Source organism: Phocoena sinus, chromosome 11 (assembly GCF_008692025.1).
Source record: "Phocoena sinus isolate mPhoSin1 chromosome 11, mPhoSin1.pri, whole genome shotgun sequence".
Lineage (NCBI taxonomy): Eukaryota > Metazoa > Chordata > Mammalia > Artiodactyla > Phocoenidae > Phocoena > Phocoena sinus.
Window position 1 is genome coordinate 1,528,215 of NC_045773.1, and position 19,640 is coordinate 1,547,854.

Below are 19,640 nucleotides of genomic sequence, written 5' to 3' on the forward strand. Positions count from 1 at the left end.
GCCGCCTGAGGGCCCGGAAAGGTGGGGGTGGAGCCGGCAGGATGCAGGAACCGGGCCTTCCCTGCAGCTCCAGGCAGCCCTTGGAAGCCCAGATTTCCCAAGGCTTCCAAAGCTGGGCCACAGAGCCAGGTCCTGACCCGTCCTGGGCCCTCCCAGTTCCTGCCCCTCTCAGCCAGTTCCTTACCCTGTCCCTAGACTGTCAACACCACCACCACCCCGAACCTGACCAGCACCCCACATACACCCTTATCACGAGGGGCCTGCACAGATACCCGTGGGGAGGGCCTGCTGGGGGCGCAGGCCGGCGGGAAGGAGCGTGAGGCTGGTGGCCAGCAAGGAGGGGCCGTAGCCAAGGCCAGGGCAGGGGGACGCGACGTGGCCTCTTGCCTTGGCACTGGGAGGCACACGAGGCAGCGAGAGGGAGGGGACCTGGGACACCTGGCGAGCCTCCCCGCGGTCACACGTCGGCTGCGAGGTGGGAGCCCCGCGGCGGGCACGGGTGTGGGACACCTTGACGAGCTCGCTGGGCCTCCCGAGCCCAACCCCGCAGCCCCTGGGAGACGCGGGACCCGGGGCTCGGGGCGGTGTGGGCTGGAGACCGGCGTGCATGAGACCAAGCTGGAGAGAAGAAAAATCAGGGCGTGCGCTGCGGGCCCCGGGCAGGAGAGGACATGCGAGCCGGGGACAGTGGACGTGGCTTGAGATGCTCAGCCCAGGGCAGGGTCCAGCGGAAGTGGGCCAGGCACCTCTGGTTAGCAGGCAGGTGTGGGCAGGCTGTTGTGTAACAGGTGTGGGGTGAGATGGAGCAATTTGTTCCCTAATCAGATGTGGCGCCAGACAACAGGGGACGCTGGCCTCCAATCGGCAGCATCTCTCCGCTTCTCAGTATTCAGGGGTCGAGGGAAACGCGCCCGCCCGCCACCCAGGCCCTCACCAGTCACCTGCCTGACTCGGTGGGGCTCAGTGGGCCCACCCTGGGGAGGGTGTGGGAGTACAGGTCAGGGGAGCAGAGGGAAACTGAGGCAGGAGGGCGGGGGTGGTCCTCTGCCCCAGCCCCCCAGCACGGGGAACCCTGTGGGGCAGGTCCCGGCGCAGAGCTGGCCCGGGGAACAGGGGGTCTGGGTGCGTGTGGACATGCAGGCAAGCCACGGCCGCCCCTACCCTGTGGACAGCCGGGTGGGCTGCTGTTAAGGAGCAGTTGTCAGTCACAGGGCGCCACTGATAAGACAGACAAGCATCTCCCGGTGGCCGGAAGGTGGTGGGAGGAGACCCAGTCCTGGGGGTGCCCCCATCGCGGGTGGAGACACTGAGGCTGTCGGTTTCGGGCAGGGCGCCTCCCACCCACCCCGGGCCGGAAGCCTCTCCAGGGCCTCTGGGCAGCTGCTGTACACAGCGAAGCCATGGGGCCCGGGCCTGGCCAGGGATGGCCAGCCTGAGATCACCTGCAGGCCTGAGTGTAGGATGGCAGGTGACTCCCGAGAAGACCCTGGGGGGCAGGGAGGAGCCAGTATCTCACCCCCTCAGCCCCAGCCTTGAAGCTGCAGCTCGGAGGCCAGAGAGGTTGCAGGCGGAGGTCCCATGGGGCTCGTCAGAGCTGGGGTGCCTGCCTGAGCCCTGTGTTGTGGGGAGTGGCCAGAGCCAGGGACAGCGAGACACAGGCAGAGACATACGGCGGCAGAGAAAGAGCGAGACAGACGCCCAGAGAGATGGAGAAAGAAGTAGAGAGAGAGAGATAGGGGGACCCCGAGAGCTGAGTGCACCCAGGGGAGGGCCCCAGAGACGGGGAGGAGAGAGAGGGTCCCTGGGGTCGACCCCACTCTGATTGGCCAGGACTGACTGCAGTTAAAGCCCATAATTGATTCCCTGGTCTGACGAGGATCATTTCCATGCAGAGAATTAAGGTTTTCTTCCAAGATGGAAATAAAGATTAATTTGCAATTTCCTTCCTCACTGCACACAGGAGAGCAGCCCCTGCTGGGAAGAGGGCTCAACCTGGCAGGTGGGCTGGGGGGGGATGGTGGCGCGAGACAGGGCAGCCTCCAGGCCTGGGCGCATGGCCTCCCTGGGAGAGGGCAGCCTCTGGAGGCTCCAGGACCCCTGTGTGCCCATCACTGACTGGCCCAGAGGGGCCCAGCCTGTCCCCCTCGGGCTCCTGGCTCTGTGTTGGTGCCCCGCTCAGAGCGCTCCCACTGTCCTGCTCTGTACCCTTGGAGGGTGAGGCTTACGACTCACGGCCCCATCACGTCGTCTGAGGCCCGGACAGCCACGGTAGATGAGGCAGGAGAGTCCCCGAGGGGAGAGGCGGGAAGGCTCGACTCCCTTTTCCCTGTGGATCCTTCTTCAGCCCCAGCCTCCCCCCCAGGCACAGCTAATGGAGCCCCTCCTGGAACTCACACAGGGCTCCCCTGGAGGGAAACACGCTGGAGTCCAGGAGGCGTCCCCTCCTCTTTGGCCTGGTCCCCGCGTCCCCGCGACCCTGCACCCTTCACTGGGGGCACCCCAAGCACAGGCACACATGCAGAAAGTGACAGCCCTGGGGCCTGTCCAGGCCCAGCCACCGAGGGCCACCCCTCGGAGAGGCCTGCCGAGTCCAAGGAGGCCAGAGGGGCCACCCACGCCCGTGTCCCCGGGAGCCAGCGTCGCATCCTCAGACTTGTCCCCGGCAGGGCACACCATGCGGCCACATCGCCTCCTCCGCCCTCTGCAGGCCCACACCTGCCGAGGCCCAGGCACAGGGAGGGTGATCAGGCTGCTCTTCCGGCCCGTGCAACCTCTGAGCGAGCACAGCTGGGGCCACTTGCTGCCCCCGGGGACAGCGGTCCGAGCGCAGGGCGGGGGGTGCCGGCTGTCTCACCGGTGGTCTCCCGAAATCCTGTCTGCACTCCCTGAGTGCTCCGGGGCTGTGTTCTGCGTGACCTCTGGGCAGGGCCTTCAGGATCCCCAAGAATTTGAACTTGGGCTCTCGGCCGGGTATAGCCTGAGACCCACCGCCCGGCACTCCCGCCTCTGCTCCCTGCCTGCCCTGCCTGGTCCGCTGTGGGCCGCACAGCCCAGGGTTGTGAACGGCCTGGAGCTGGCCGCCGTGCCTTATGCCAGCCTTTCCTGACAGCCACCTCTGGATGACCTATGACCTCGCCCGGCACACAGGCGGTGGGGAGTTGGGGGAGTAGGTTTATGAGCAGAGGGGCTGGTGCATTCCTCCACGGCCTGGTGGCCATGGCCTAGGTCACCATCGCCACGGGACTGAGCGGCCGGCTGCCCCCCAGAGTCCCGACCGCTCCTCCCCGGCCCACCTGCGACATCACGTGCTCCAGAGCAGGGACTTCATCTGGCCCGTGTGCCTGGTCCACCTGGGGCTGGGCGGGCTCACCCCCGCCCCCCCTCCACTGCTGCCGCATCCTCCAGGTCCAGCCTCTGCTTACATACCTCCAGGCACGGGGAGGTCCCTCCACACTATCCCGGCCGAGTGACAGCCGAGACAAGCAGCAGCTCTGGGGCCCAGCACAGGGCAGGCCCTCTCTGGGGGACGCCCTGGTGGGTCCCAGGTCTGCCCTCTGCGCCTGCACCTCCTCTGTCCCCAGGGCTCTCCTCCGAGAAGCTGGGCCCAGAACCTCGGTTCCCTGCCCTGGCCCCGGGCCCTGAAATGCCCCGGCTGCCGGTGGCTGCTGCGTCTTGTTCGTTAGCTCCTTGATTCCTTTGACCAAGATTTGGACCAAAGTTTCCTGCACACTTGCCAGGGCCTTGGGGCGGCTTGGAACAGCCTGATGAGGGGTGCCTAGAAGGGCGGGGACAGTTGCCACCCTGGCCACCATGTCTGGGAATCATAGGCTGGCCTCTATCCTGGGAGAGTCGGCATGCAGATCCTTCCTGCAGGTTCCACAGACCACCAGCACCTAGTGGTCATGTAACCAAGTGTCTGGTTCCCAGACCTCACCTCGCTCAGCAGCCCTGGGACCCAATGAGGCCTGGAGCAAGTGTCTCACCCTCTCTGTGCCACAGCAAAATGAAATGGCTATTAGGACCTGCCTTGCTGGATAGTGGCAGGAATGAAAGGGGCACACAGCAGATGCTCACTAAATGCTCTGTGGCAGCCACCTGGGAGAACAGTTGGGGTGTTTCCTAAAAAGTGTAACAGAGTTATTGCCCAAAAGTGGAAACAACCCTAATGTTTATCAACTGATGAACAGATAAAAAGTGGTGGGCGCACCCACACACTACCTGGAATATTATTCTGTGGAATATTTAAATGAAATATTATTCAGTGATAATATAATAATAATAAAAAGGGATGCAGTACCAATGCTTGCTACGTGGATGAACCTTGAAAACATTGTGCCGAGTAGAAAAAGCCAGATTCAGAGGATGCCGTGTTGCATGGTTCCACGTGTGTGAGCTACCCAGAAGAGGCAAATCCATAGAGACAGAAGGGAGACTGGTTTCCTAGGGCTGGGAGATGAGAGGAAGAGGGTGGCAGTCAGGAGGTGGGGGGATTCTTTCTGGGGTGATGAAAATGATCTAAAATTGATCGTGGTGATGGATGTACAGCTCTGTGAATATACTAAAGCCATTGAATTATGCACTTTACATGAGTGAATTGTGTGGTGTGTGTTATATCACAATAAAGCTGTTAAAAAAAAAAAGCTAAGCAATGAAGTTACCATATGACCCAGTAATTCCACTCCTAGGTCTGTACCCCAGAGAACTGAAAACATACGTCCACACAAAAGCTTGCACACAAATGTTCAGAGCAGCATGAGTTGGGACAGTCAAAAAGTGGAGAGGGGGCTTCCCTGGTGGCGCAGTGGTCGAGAGTCCGCCTGCCGATGCAGGGGACACGGGTTCGTGCCCCGGTCCGGGAGGATCCCACGTGCCGCGGAGCGGCTGGGCCCGTGAGCCATGGCCGCTGAGCCTGCGCGTCCGGAGCCTGTGCTCCGCAGCGGGAGAGGCCACAGCAGTGAGAGGTCCGCGTGCCGCCAAAAAAAAAAAAAAAGTGGAGAGGACGGGAATGCCCATCAACTGATGAATGGATAAATGAAATGCGGGCCTACCATGCAATGGACTGTGTGATTAGCCAACAAAAGGAAGGAAATACGGACACGGACTCAACATGGATGAACCTCGAAAACATTACGTTCGGTGAAAGAAGCCAGATAGCAAAGTCTAGATTGTAAAATTCCACGTACAAAAGTGTCCAGGATGGGTAAATCCATAATTGTAGAGAGTACCTCTGTGGTTGCCGGGGGCTGGGGACCTAGTGGGATGGCACTGACTGCTAGTGGCTGTGGCTCCCTTTCTGGGGACAAAATGGTCTAAACTTAGATTGTGGTAATGGTTGCACTAAAATGCTAAAACCACTGAATTGTACCCTTTAAGCGGGGAGCTTTATGGCATGTAAATTGTATCTCAATAAAATTGTTTCACAAATGGATGATGCTCCAAGACTGTCCTCACCACCTCACCGCCAATCCTGGGTGGCAGCCCCGCACCGTTTGGTTCCGGCCAGAGCCTTGCCTGATGGGGAGACAGCGCCCACTCCCCGGGGACTGTGGGGCAGAGTGAGCTTGGAACTGTGGCAGGGGGCGAGCGACACCCAGAAACACCCGCGCAGCCTGGCTCCTGGTCCCGGCCGCCCTCTGTGCCCACCCGCGGTGGCTCTCAGCTCCCAGGGCTGCAGGAGAGGCTGGTGGGATTCTGCAGTGGGAACCCTGCTGTTCTTGTCTTAAATCATTTTAGTATGTGTCGTGTTTATTAAGGAAATAGTTCAAACATGTGAAAAATGCACAGAGCACAACACAATGAACTCCCACCAACACCAGCGAGGGAAACAAGGAGTGGGGGAAGCTGCTGGAACTCTCCAGGCTCTGCAGCTGAGCCTCTGCAGACCCCCCGCCCGCCCGTCTTTGTGGAGCGGCCCTGCTCAGGAGGCGGGGGGCCTGCCCCCACTTTGCTTTCCCGGGTTGGGGGATCAAAGCTCACCATTGGGACCAGAAAGCAGTAGGGACTGAGTCGACCTGAGACTCTGAAAGTCTACAGCTCTGTTTTTGAAAATCACGGTTTGCTGCATAAAGAAAAAATTACCCTTTCAGATGTACAGTTTTGTTAGTTTTGAAAAACACATGCAGTCACAATACAGAAAAGTTGCCCCCCTCCAGATCCTTCATGTGCCCGTGGCCCCCCTCCCGGCAGTCACCGGTCTGTTTTCTGTCCCTATAGTTGTGTGTCATCTAGAATGTCACGTGTCACATGGCCACATTTACACCCTCTGGGTCCACCCGCGTCCAGTGCCTGGACGGCGGTTCCCTTTGCTGCTGGTAGATTCTTCTGCATGAATGTTCACCAGCTGCGGGACAGTTGGGGGGTTCTTCAGCGTGGGGCGGTTGTGAATAATGCTGCTACAAACACTCATTGATGAATTTTTGTGTGGACCTAAGCTTGATTTCTCTTGGGTTGGCACCTGGCTGTGGAATGTTGGGCTGTGTGGTAAGCGGCGTCTAACTTCCCTGGTGACCACCAGGCTGCGTCCCCTCCTGACACGGCTTTCTTGCTCTTTCCGTCAGGCACCTACGTAGGGCCAGGCACTGTGCCAGGTCAGGGATGACCGTGGCCAAGACCGGCAAGGCCCTGCCCTCCTGGGGCTGCCAGTCCAATGGGGGAGGCAGACAAGAAACAAGAAGACTTCAGGCACACGCAAGCTCGTGCTGGGTGGCGACACAGGCTCTGAGGGTGACAAGGAGGAGGGGATGGTCAGCGAGGTCCTCCCTCACGAGGAGAGCCGTCCGATCCTAGATCTGGGGGACTGAGCTGTACAAAGGCCCTGAGGCAGGGGTGTCCTGTCATGGTGCTATGACCGTGATGGATTTACCGGGCACATTCTGTGCTCAGAATGGGCTGAAAACCTCAGAGACGTCTTCCTACTTAATCCTCACACAACCCTGAACAGAGGGATTACCGTCCCGTCCCCCCGGTCCCCCCTCCCGCTTACAGCTGTGGAACCCTGAGAATCACAGCCAAGAGGGGCAGAGCCAGGATAGGAACCCGGTGGGACCCACAGAAGCGTCTTAACACTTGGGTTCCAACCTCAGCTGGGGTCCCTCCTTGCGGTCCTGCTGCGTGAGCCGGGGCGGATGACCGGTCCTCTCTGAGCCTCTGCCCTCCCATCTGCCCCTCAGCCCGCAGTGGGAAATGGTACCATGGAGCCTGGCAGTGGGCAGGGGGCTGTGGCCATCTGCGGGGCGGGGACAGATCTGGCCTGGCGGGGCGAGCCCTGGGCGCTGCACCGCCGCCAGGCGCCGACAGAGGGCAGGAGCGGCCCGCGCGTCTGAGGCCAGGGAGCGCAGGCGAGCGAGGGTGCAGGGGGGGACACCCGCGTCCTCGGGGCTCAGAGCTGTGAGGTCCAACTGAAACGTCCACCTGAAATGCGGCCGGTGTGGCCGGAGGTTCTGGCAGGTCCAATACACACCGACCAACAAGGCTTAGTGTGAAAAATGAATGCAAACTACCACGGCCATCAGTTTTTGCATGGATCACATGTTGAAACGACAATATTTTGGACATACCGGGTTAAATAAAATATAAAAGTTAATTTCGCTTTCGTTAAACATGGACGCGTAAACTTAAAGCTCCGCGCACGCTGGCTTTGTTGGCTCTCATGCTGTCTGTGCGGGACACTGCTTGTGCCTTATGCCACGTGACCCTCATTAATCCTCCCCGTGAGGCCTGGACTGTAGCGGTCCCCATTTACAGATGGAGAAACTGAGGCAGCGAGAGGTGACACGGCGTGCTCGGGGCCAGCTGTGGGCACGCACCCCGTGCCCAGGTGCACACGTGCGTGTCACGTGCACGAGTCCACGCGTAACAGACGGATGAACCAGCGCAAACGCACGCTGCCGACACCCCAGCCACGTGTGCAGCCAGTCTCGCGACAGCCTCGCCAACACACACGTCCACACCCCACACACACCTGCAGGAGTGCAGCCCGTGTCCCCTGAAGGCCCAGGTGCCATCTGGACAACTTTCGGGGAGCCTGCCGTTGGCCAGCAGGCCCAGGGTGGCCGGTGGTCTCCCTGCTCACCCAGGTCCCGGACAGGGGGGCCTGGCTGCCATTCCGTGTGTGTCTGCAAAGGCCACCCCTGCGGTGAGCGAGTGGCCTGCCGCCCGGCGCTTCGGGCCCTTCCTTCTGGCCGCAGACCATTTGCATAAAGCTCCCCGAGCCCACGGATCGCATTACATGGAGGCCTGATGATAATCTTTGTTGAAATAATATTTAACACATGCTGCACTTTTAATTAACTATCTGAATAATCTCAAATTAATACCAGAGCTTTAAAAAATAAGTTTTCGTTTTCGCGTTTGGTAACATAATAGCGGCCCGGCTGGCCCGTTTCCCCTTCCTTTGATTTAATTAAAAGCCCTTTTGTGTGTCTCTTGTCACTTCAGAAACGGACAAAAGCACCCGGGTGGGCAGCCCGGGCTCCCGACTCAGGGTCCAGGGCTGGGGTCGCGGCCGCGCAAGAGCTCTGGGGTTCGGGCAGCCCCGCGGCACCATCCGGGAGGCCGCGGTGTGGCTGAGCGTCACCCATTCGCACGGGGACACGGTGACGGACATGCACACGGAGGCGGGCGGTGACCTGCTGCCACTCTTCCACGCATGTCCCGAGGCCACTGCCTGCGCCAGCCCTGCAGGTGCGTGCTTGGTCACAGCCGCGCGCCGGGCAGTCAGGCGGTGAAAACTCAGGCCAGTCTGGGCTGGGGGTTAACAGTTGGCGTCCTGAGTCCGGATCCGAGAAGACCACGGCTGCCGGTCCCAGTCCCATGCCCAGCCGACAGCTGAGTGTGTGGGAGTCTCTCTCCCTGCTTTACTGTCTCCGTCTCTGTGCCTCTGTCCCAGGCTCAATGCTTCTGGAAACGGCCAGGCAGGCAGCCTCCTGGGGCTGTTGCTCCCCTGCTGTCCCTCTGTCCATTGTGCCCAGGGCCGGCCGGCCCCCCAGGTCTCTTCCGGGGTCCTGAGGAGCAGCAGGGGGACAGCGTCTCCTGGGGTCTCTGGCTTGCTCCCCGCTGACAGGCCTGAGACAGACCGAGGGAGGCCTTGCACAGGCGAGCAGCCCTGGAGAGGCCAGCGGGGATACGCAGGCCCCTGCGGAGCCTCAGTTTTCTGTGCGGGTCCAGGCGGGTGGGGATCTTTCTGCTCGGTGGGGCTGAGGCCCTCAGGAACTATGCAGAGACAGGGTGCACAGCAGACACCCACCGCCAGCCACGCCTGGATTCTCGGGAGGGGACCGCGGAGATTCTTTTGGTTCTGGGGCTGAAGGTCAGATGTGGCTCCCACGTGGAGAGTGGTGGCTGGGTGCGGAGCCTGTGTGTCCCTCTAAGCCCGTCTGAAAGCTGGGGGCCCAGGACAGCTTCCGAGGCTGCTGCCGCGGGTGCAAATGGCCACATCTCCACCACACACGCAGCCTACGCATCCCATCAGCAAGCAACGGAGGGTTGGGTGTGAGTTGAATGAGCGTTTGGCGTCCTGCCTCCCCACGGCCGTGACCATGAGCGGGTCCCTGCCCTCCCCAGCCCCCCAGTCCGGTGGGAGGACAGTCACATGGGTGCAGAGCGCGGTCCTGCAGTGGGAGCTGCGAGGCCGCGCTGCCGCCTTGAGGTAGAGGACGAGGTGGGTGGGGACCGGTGCTCGGCTCTGGGCCCTGCCCTGCCGGGGGCCTCATCGGTGGCACGGTCAGAGGAGAGGCTCCCGGGGCTGCAGTAACCGACGCCAGGGTCCAGCCGCCCTCCCCGGGCGCCGGCCCTGGGACCTGGAGCATGACCGGCAGGGCCGGGCCTGGGAACTGACTGCCCTGGGGTACAGCTCCCCTCCCCCACCCCAGCCAGTCCCTTCTGGCTCAGGCTGACCTGCCCGCCCCGGTGTCAGCGGCGGCCCCAGCAGACTCCTGCCTCGACGGCTACCTGGGGGAGCGGGCGAGCCAGCTCCTACCCACTTCACCTTGGCCGGTGAGGACTGGCCAGGCCACTCCAGGCACCCGGACGCCACCGCCACACACACTCACACGTGTCCACTCACACGCATTCACACACGCGGTTCCGAGTCACCCAAGACCACACACGAGTGAGCACACAGATGGCCAGCTGGCCCACAGGGAGGAGTGATCGTCATGGGCTGGGCTCCAGGCGTCCGTCCACACACGGGGTGGGGGCACTGTTGTCCTGAGCACCTACTGTGTGCTGGTGGCCGTGTGTGAGCCCAGGAACTGGCACAAGTCTCAGGTCGGACAGGGGTCCCGGTTCACAGAGGGGGTAACGAGCTCAGAGAGGCGAGTGAAGTTGCTCAAGGTCACACAGGGAGAAGCGGCTAGAGCCAGGCCTGATCTCCAGCCTACACGCCAGTCACCCCACCACTGGCCCTTCTACTCCTGAAGGCTCCCCGGCGACACGGCCTGACCAGGAGCGAGGCTGGCGGGCGGGCGGGAGCCGGGCTGCATCTGGAACCCCAGGAGGCGACCCTGGTGCTGACCCAGAAGACTCGGGGCCCCGCGTCCATGGCGAGAGCCTGAGGAGCTGGGGGCAAAGTGAGAGAGGGTCCCCCAAGCCCCTCAAGGTGGTCACAGAACCAGAAACCACTGAGGCCTGTCCCGCTAGCAAGGGGCCCGCGACCTCGTGCCACGCAACCTGTGAGCTCCTGGCGAGAGCGGCAGGGCACAGGTGTGAGCACAAGGTACCCGGGAAGGGCCCAGAACCAGCGGCGCTAAAGGAGAACCCCTCATTCATTCATTCATTCGGTCAATCAACAGGTGTCCGCAGGGGCAGGTGCTGTCCTTCCTGGACAGGTGTGGCAAGGCTGACCCGGGCCCTGCCCTCCTGGGACTGCCGTTCTGTTGGGGAAGAGGGACAGCATGCACCAGAGATGGATGAAGTGATCTCAGATAATGATCGTTAGCCAGTGTAATCAGGGAGGGCTTCTCTGAGGACGGGACCTTTGGGCTAAGACCTGCCTGAGTGACAAGGAAGAGGCATCCAGGAAGAGAATGGTGGGGCAGGATTCCAGGCAGAGTGACCCGGAAGGGCAGAGGCCCAGAGGAGCGAAAGCCCGCAGGACAGGGGCCTGGGCGGGAAGCAGCCTGAGGGAGCCTAGGCAAGTGGGGTCGCCCACACCCTGTCTGAGGGGCGACTGCTGCCCAACTGCAGCCCATGGTCGCCTGTGGGACTGAGCACCCAGTGTGGCCAGAGGTTCCGATTCTCCGAGAAAAGCTGGCGGTCTGGGTTTTTACACAAAACCTCTTGATTTTTTAAGTGGCCACAACCGATTCAACTTTTTCTGAAACTCTTCAAGCCACAGAAAATGTTTCCGGGGGCCAAAACCAGCGTGTGGGCCTCTAGTTTGAGACCTGGCTAGGAACTGTGTCCTGCCTCCCAGGCTTCCTAGTCGGGAGACCCTGGGCAGGTTGCTTGCCCTTTCTGTGCTTCAGTGCTTTCACCTGTGAAGCGGAGGCGACGGGGCCTGCCTTGCAGCGCTGCTGTGCAGGGGTAAGTGCTTTAAGTTATTCAGCAAATACTTACTGAACACCTCCGCGTAACAGAGTCAGTGCTAGGTTTGGGGGTCCTAACAGCGGGCAAAAGAGACAGTCTCTGCCCTGGTGCCTCTTACCGTCCACAGCGGACAGAAAATGAGCAAGTACGTGAGCGAGTGCCGCATAGGAATGCCACGTGGCCAGAAGGACCGAGAGGGAACCCGGAAGGCTTGACGTTGTAGACGGGGTGGCCGAGGAGGGCCTCGCTGAAGAGAGGGCGTCGGCGTAAAGGCCTGAAGGATTTGAGGGAGTGAGACACACAGATATCCGGTGAAGTGATCGAAGCAGGGCCAACAGCCAGTGCAAAGGCCCTGAAGGCCTGGCTGCTCAAGGAATGACTAGGAGACAGGTATGGCTGAAGTGGAGAGATTCGGGCCAGGGAGGTGGGAGGTGGGGCTGGAAGGAGATGAGGTGGGCCTTGGGGGCTGTGAGGGCTTCAGCTTTTCCCCTGAGTAAGGTGAGAGCCAAGGGAGTGTGTGGAGATGTGAGGTCTGCCTTTGGTTTCCACGGGATCCTTCTGGCGGCCGCTGGGGCAGAGGCGGGGAGCACAGGACGGAGGCTACTGTAACCGTCCAGGCAAGAGGGCGTGGGGGCTGGACCAGGGGCAGCAGTGGGGCTGGAAGCAGTTGGCTCTATTCTGGAGAGACTTCAAAGGTCCGCCCAGCACAGAGAGATGTCAGAAAGATGCCTAGGTTTGGTCGAGGCACCTGGAAGATGGGAGGATGGAGAGGTGGAGAAAGCTGGGTCAGGGCAGATGTGGACCTGGGGGGCTGCGCAGGGAAAGCAGCTGAGGAGGGGGGTGGGAGCGGAGGCCCATGGGGGACACGACGCGGGCACCCCGTTGGGGATGCATGAGTGGGGGGAGTAAGTGTAGATGGCCGTGAGGACAGCGGCAGCCCGTGGTGCGCAGCAAGCTAAGACGGACGGATGCTGACATCATTTGTCAACTCGGGGTCCAGGGGAGGGGCCTGGACGCAGCTCCGGAACGCAGGCCGAGGAGGCGACGCCGGGGGAGCCTGGGCGGCTGGGGGCCGCAGCCCTCCCCTCCCCCTCGCCACCTGCGGGGTCGGTCAGACCCGGCCTTTGTCCCGCGCCGCAGCCCCGCCGCCCCGCGCGGCGCCCCCCGAGCAAACACAGCTGAGCGCCGGGCTCGCGTGCCGCCCCCGCCCCCAGCTTCGGGCGGGCGGCGGGCGCGGGGCGGCGGCTTAGCGGGGCAGCTGCGGCCGCGGGCGGGCTCCGCTCGGCCGCTCCCACCGGCGCCGCGCTTTGTCATGCAGATGCCCGCTGGCGGCGCGCGCCCGCTCCCCAGCTGACCCGGGGCGCCCGCTCCCAAAGCGGGCCCGGGCCGGCCCCAGACCCGCTTTGTCCTCCGGCCGGAACCGGATCTCCCTGGTGCTGGGCGGCCCGCGCCAGTGGCTGGGCGTCTCTGGGCCTGTCTCCCGGCATTCCAGGCGGAGGACCTGCGGGTTTCCCCTGCGGGGTGCGGAGCACATTTGGGGAGCAGCCTCCATCCCTCCTACACGGACGGGACCCAGTCGAGCAGGACCCGCGGAGCAGGCCTCTGTGGCCATCCCCGACCCCTGCCGGCACCGCGGGCGGTGGGCACCCAATCCCTGCCCACGCCGGCCTCAGCCTTCCCATCTGCGCTTTGAGGGCGGCGCCCCAAGCCAGGGAAGGTGACTGGGATGAGCTTCTGGGCTCAAAGGCCGCGGGGAGGCTGATGACACAGGGTGTAGACATCCCACCTTGGTGGGTGCTCTTGATAAAGGCACAGATGCTCCAGATGCCAGACACACACACACCCCACCCCCACGCACCTCCCAGAGCTGCCCCTCCTACGGCAGGCAGGCGGGTGGGGCCTTGCCTGGGGATACGCCCACTTTCCCCAGAGCAAAAGATTCACCAAGAGAGGTGATCAAATGGAAAGTTATTTACTGCCTGGTGTCAGGAGTCAGGCCTGAGGCCAGGCCTGGGAGGAGAAACATTCCTGGGCTGGAATCAGGCCGGGAGGCGCTGGTGTCCATCCGGCAGGGTCACCACGTCCTCCCTGGGACCTTCTCTCCCCAGTTTGCGGGTGAGGAGCCCAAGGCAGGGAGCAGCGGAAACGTGGCCCCCAGCCCTTGTCCTTGCCTGCGAAGAACAGAGGCCTGGAATTCAGGCCAGAAGGTGCAGACATGACCAACATGCGTGGACCTGATGCTTGGGGTCCAAGAGAAGCAGCCAGAGTAGCAAGTCCTCTTCCCGCCTCCCAGGTAGAGCCGGTGGCCGGCAGCAGGGCGCTGTGGGCAGGGCTCCTCTCCCGGGGGAGACCCCCCCGCGGGCACCCCTGCTGGCACCCAGTTTGTCAATCCAAATCGCGCTTGCAATTCCGTGGGAGCTTCGGTCCAGTGATTTCACTTCTAGGCCTTTATCTTTAAAGGGCTTTCCGGCCACGTGTGACCTTGGGCTGCGCAACCTTGGGCGACTGACCCCAGTTTTCCTCATCTGGAAGTGGGAACATCGCGACACCTACCCCTCCAGGGCCGTCTGAGGAGCGCGTAAAGCCAGGCACGTTGGGGACACGCATGACAGAGACTCCCGTGGAGGGGAAGCAGTGTCCTGATGTGGTGGGTCAGGGCAGTTTTTACAAATGGAGATGAGACCCTCTTCCCGGGTGCCTCCTGGTTTTCCCCAGCGACCCCCCTCCCGTGCCCAAGTTTTGACCGGCAGACCCAGGAGGTTGGTGGGAGAGGGGTGTCAGTGTCAGTCCCAGCACAGACTCAACCTTGCCTGTTACAGGAGACGGTGGGGGAGGGGAGGGGAGACCAGCAGCCCAGCACCTCCACCCCAGGCCCTGGCCCTCTGGCTCAGGCAAGCAGGAGAGACCAGTGGAAGGTGGAGGGTTTATCTCACACACCCCTCCAGGGAGGGGCCTTTATGCCCAGATCCAGTTTCTGGCAGGACTGGTTGGTCCAGGTGGCCCGATAGATGGCCAAGATAAGGTCCGTGCAGGTTGGCTGGGCTGTGCGGAAGACCCACGCTGGGCTAAGACGGGGGATGGCCCAGGCCCGGCCTGACTCGAGGGTGGCAGGGGGTCTGGGCCTGTCTTGTCCCAGCTGCTGGCACTTTTGGGGGCCACACGGGTGCCCTCTCTGGACCCCCTTCCCTGCCTGCAGTGAGAAGTGGCACAGAAAGAGGTGATCCTGGGCAGGGGTGGTACAGGCCCAAGGTTGCCCAGGCTGGACGTGCTGCAGGTAAGGTTTGTCCGGGCACGTGACGAGGTTCCAGAGCCACGAGCCAGGCAGACTGAGGTTGCCCGGGCGTGAGGTTGTTCGGGACCCCACGTTTCAGGTGAGCCCAGGCTCGGTTGTGTGTCAGACCTTCTGGAAGCCCCAGGGCTGGCTGGGCGAGCTCGTCCTCATGGGCCGAGGGCGTCCTGCTATCTGTAAAGTCACCACGCCCCAATAAACCTCTGGGGTCTCACAGCCCTAGGGAGCAGTTGTGGTCACCACACTTCCTAGGGAGGAGCCCCGTGGGGACGGCCATGGAAGGAGCCCTTAGTCCCCGCAGACAGGACTTCCCTCATCTCAGCACAGACCTTGGGAAAGGCAGCCCTCGGATCTGCGTGAAAAATGGGGTTTGCGTGCAGGAAGTATTTGAGAGAAGTGGTCCCAGGGAACAGGGGCGGGGTGGGGGGCATGATGCCGGGCGAGGGGAAAAGCCAGCCAGAGGAGGTGCTGTGGATCCACCGTCAGTGGGGTACAGACTCCGCCGAGGCCATCTGAGAAACCTCGAGGGACATGCTGAGAACCGTCCACCCCAGGGACAAAAGGGGACATAGCCATAGGCTCCCATCCCACTGCATGGACAAGGTGAGGCTTATCCACCAGCCTTCGAACTTTAGGGTTCATGTACACAAGTGCCCAGCAGGTCCTGCGGGCGTCCTCGCACTGGGTCAGAGCAGCTCTGGGCAAGAGCGAGCTGGGCCATCAGCCGGCATCTGCACAGGTGGGCCGGTCAACACAGAGCCGTGGCTGGCCTGAGCTCGGCCAGGAGGACTTGAGGTGGGCCGCAGAGGTGCCCAGTACAGCTAAAAATAGCGTGTATTCAGGGAAAATTTGAGGTTCAGTAAGGCCACAGATCAGGAGACGGCTGCCGTTGGAAAGGTCGTTTCTAAGCACAGTCCCGGAGGAGGGGGACGCCACGCCATGCCACGCCGAGCCACGTGGGAAAGCACGGGGAGGTTAGGAGGTGGGGGGAGCCTAGAACCGGGGACAGGAGACTTTGCTGCGGTTTCTGCAGGAGGGACGGGCGAGGCAGGGCGAGCAGGCCGACCGCTGGCTGGTTTGAGTCATTTCATGGGCTCTGGACAGACGGGCTGCCGCAGCTTGCCTGGTACCCGACCCTGGGTGACTCAGGCAGGGAGACGGTGGCCCAAGGGGGAGAACCCGATAGAGGAGGTGCTGGGGCTGTGCCTTCTAGATTGGTTCCTTCGCATTTGAAAGTCACGCTCTTGGACCGGTGGGTGGGTTACACTCTGCGGGAATCGGCCAGTCCTGGGAGGGGCAGTCCCTCCGGGGTCAGAGCATCAAAACCAAGACACGGTTCCTGCAGTCCACCCCTCACCCACCTCAGCTCCGCTCGTGGCCTCGGTGGCCCAGGGTGGCCCAGGGTCCGGTTCAGGGTGGGAGCCGGCCCGGAGCCCCGACCGGCCTTAACTAGCCCCTCCTGCTGCACCAGGTCCCGAAGCTGAAGCTGCCTCCACCACCCTTTCTGGATTCGCCTCACCTTCAGCCAGCACTTGGGTGGCTCTAGGTTCGCCTGGTGGGGCAACCGGGGTGTCTCCAGGGCTCTGAGACCTTAGTCGCCTTGCCCCTGTCAAGCCGTGGTTGCTGCAACTGTCCCGTTTTCACTGTCACCAGTTCGATGGACAAGAAGCAGCCCCAGAGAATTTCGAGTCCCGGAGACCCTCGTCCCCGGCCCTCTTCTCACACAGGTCCGAGCTGCCCGCCCCCACCGGCGTGGTGTGACTGCAGGTTCACGGGAGAGCTGCTGCGTCCCTGGCCCACCCCCGAACAAGGACCTCAGATCTGGCCAAGCCTCCGGTGCTGGGGCAGGGCCAAGAGTTCTGCAAGGGGGTGACGTCGAGACGGATGGGCCTCCTTCCTCCGCCCGCGGGCTGTGCTCCGGTTACGGGGCCAGCACCGCATCCACGGGACTGGACCCCAGCCCTCAGGATGTCCCAGGACGGCTCCAGGGCTAGGCTGTTCCTCTTTAGATCAGCTGCTTCTGAGTGATGTGAACTAGAGTGCGGCCAGTGAGCCTGTGGCTCTGTTCCCGTTGTCACCTCCTTGTGGTCAAGTGGTCCCTGGTCTGAGGCAGCATCGTGCAGGACACGAGGGTCCAGCTACCGTGCTGGACGCTTGTCATCCTCTCGCCACTCGGCTGTCACGTGGTCTTTGCACAGTGCACACCGATGTCACCCTCCTGCTTCACACCCTTCTGTGTCACCACTGCTCTTGAGATCAAGGTGGCAGCACCCATGCCAGACCCCCCGCTCCTTGAGCTCTGGCCCCTCCCCCCCACCGCCCGTGCTCACAGGCCTCTCCTGCTGCAGGCGCAGTGCACACGCAAGCCCCTCAGCCTGATGCACCACCCCCGCTTGCCTGCCTGCCCTGGGGCAGCCTTCTCGCACCTTCCCATCTGGGGCAATCCGCCTAGACGCTCTCCCCGCGTCTGGTCTGGCCCCTGTGGCGCCCCTCTGAGCTGCAGTCTTCGTTTCCGGGGTGACTGGTTAAAGCCTCTCTGCCCCTAGACTGTATTCCCATTGCAGGTGGGAATGATCTCTGCTTGTCACGGTGTTGACAAAACCCACCGTTGTGCCTGTCGCCCACAGGGCACGCAAATCCTTCCTGCGTGAGTAAACGAAGTATGGCGCGTCTCTGGGGATGACAGTGGCAACAGGGTGACGGTGGACGTGGTGGTGGTGACAGCTGAGGGTGATGCTGTTGGCGAGGATGGACCACCTTCCTCCGCAAGTGCTGGGTAAGTGGACACCTGAGCGGTCCCACTCGAGGGTGGAGCACCGTCGGGGCTGATCCGTTCCCACGGCAGCAAGCCGAAGAGTCCACCCCCCGATCAGAGCTGCCGGGGTTCCTGGCCTTCCCACAGGTGTCGGGATTTCCTTTTCCTTTGATCCGGCTGTACGCGTTCAGTAGTGCCCCACCCAGGTTCAACTCGCTTTAGCTGGGATGGACTTCTGTCCCTGGGGACCCGAGAACCCTAACCGGTACAGAGGGGGCGACGGGGGCGAACTGAGACGGAGCCCACGCCGCCCCGCTCTCCGTGCCGGCTCCCCCTCCTCTCTGGCTTCTGAACGTCCGTGGAACGTCCTCCATCTCTGCTGACACCTGGCTGAGCTCGTCCGTTCTCAGGCCTTTACGTGCCATCGCGTGCGCTGGGTGATCTTGATTCCTCACCGCTGGTCCTGACCTTCCTCCTGAGCCGGGGCTCACGGCTGACTGTCGTGCGTGTCACGCTCAGCAAGCCCCAGCTGACTTCTTGATTTCCTCTGCACAGTTGTCCCGTCTCAGAGAGCGGACAGACATCTCGGAGATGACCCGGGCCTGTCCACGGCTCCTTCCCACTCCCTTCAGCAGAGGCCGCTGCCTCAGGGCCTGCGCGCTTGCTAACTTCCCTGCAGGGAACACTCGCCCCAGACCATCCTCACCTCCTTCCGGGAGAGGGGGCTCGTGAAGGCTGAGCCCAGGGCAGGGCAGAGGGCGCGGAGGGGAAGAGAGGGAGGGGTTCTGGGTGATTCCCCGCACCCTGGGTGGGCAACCGGGTGGCCAGAGGGACCACCCCTGAGAAGGGGCCCGGGATGGGGGTCAGACCTGGGGAGAAAGATGCCAAGTCCACGTCTGGCACGAGGAGTGGGCAGCATCCGTGGGCCGTCCAGGATGCCGCCCAGCAGATCCCTGAGCTGCAGCCCAGGGCAGAAGTAAGATGAAGATGCAGTGCCGGGCTATAGTCCTCAGTCCGGGCAGCACCCACCCTCCCGAACCAGCCGGGCCTGCTGGAAGGAGATCCAGCAGCAAAATTCGTGGCTGAACTAACGCGAACAGAGACGGTGCCCCTGACCGGGCTCACGGAGAAACGCAGACGCACTCGGGGTGGATGTTTCCGCAAGCCAGCCTCTCCCAGCCGGCCACTGGCAGCCAATTGATAAGCCTAATTAATAATTAACTTTTTAATTAAATATCAATTTAAAACAAGTATGGGAACCAGTCTCTTGCAATTAACACCCTTGCTCTGCTTTCCTAAAGGGACTCAGTCGAAGGCCCAGGCTCTGGGACCTCTTGGGTGGGGAGGGCAACCCGGGACCCAGCAGAGTGGGGAAGGGGCCCCCAGCCTGGCCTGCTCCACCCTGCCCTGGAGCCGCAGAGATAGCTTTCTCCACCCAGCGGTCACCGCCCGCGCCCTGCCCTCAAGGAGCTGGCGTCTCGAACGCCGGGCAGAAGATGCTCAGGAACCTGCGAGTGGCGAGAAGCTGATTCCCGGGGTCCCAAAGGAAGGAGAAACAGGGCCACAGGAAGACGGCTCCGCTTGGCCTTGACGGTGAAGAGTTGGAAGGACACTCTGGCGTGGGAGCTGCGTGGCCAGAGGTGTGGTGGTGGGGCTGCCCGTGCAGGTATGTCGCGGGTTTGGGATGGCACAGGGTGGACCAAGCGTCTGTAGAAGGAGATGGCTCATACATACCCTTGCTGCCATCCCAGAACCCCAGGACCCCAGGGGTTTCCTGACCAGCTGCTTGGGTGACCGCAGGCATAACCACGGTGCCTGGGGACCCAAGTGGCTGGCGGTGCCAGGTTCCTGCTTTGGGGGCTGTGACAGCGCAGTGCGGTTGGCAGGCAGGGCGGCCCCGGCCCAGCGCTGCCCGGCTCCCATGCCTCCCAGGCCGCACGGAGCTCCCCGGGTCCTCACAAGATGCCTGGGGGCCGCCGGAGGCATCCAGCACCCAGCGGGTGGGCACATCTGAAGTCCTGAGGCAGAGGCAGACAGCGTGGGGAGGGCAATGGGGCCCATGCAGGTGGC

At 62.4% G+C, this 19,640-nt stretch overlaps 1 protein-coding gene across 7 annotated transcripts in view; it reads left to right on the plus strand.

Moving 5' to 3' along the window:
• Positions 1–19,640, plus strand: part of EEFSEC (eukaryotic elongation factor, selenocysteine-tRNA specific) — a 237,228-nt gene that overhangs the window by 154,123 nt on the left and 63,465 nt on the right. The window contains exons 7-8 of one of the 7 annotated variants that reach the window (XR_004352209.1): positions 13,987–17,076; positions 17,443–19,236. The exons of 2 other annotated variants lie outside the window; for them this stretch is intronic. Coding sequence is in view for 2 of the 5 variants with exons in the window: in XM_032648730.1 (XP_032504621.1) it covers positions 17,443–17,498 (56 nt within the window). In the remaining 3 variants the exon portion in view is untranslated. 4 more of the 7 variants (XR_004352210.1, XR_004352208.1, XM_032648730.1 and 1 more) reach the window with 4 other exon arrangements.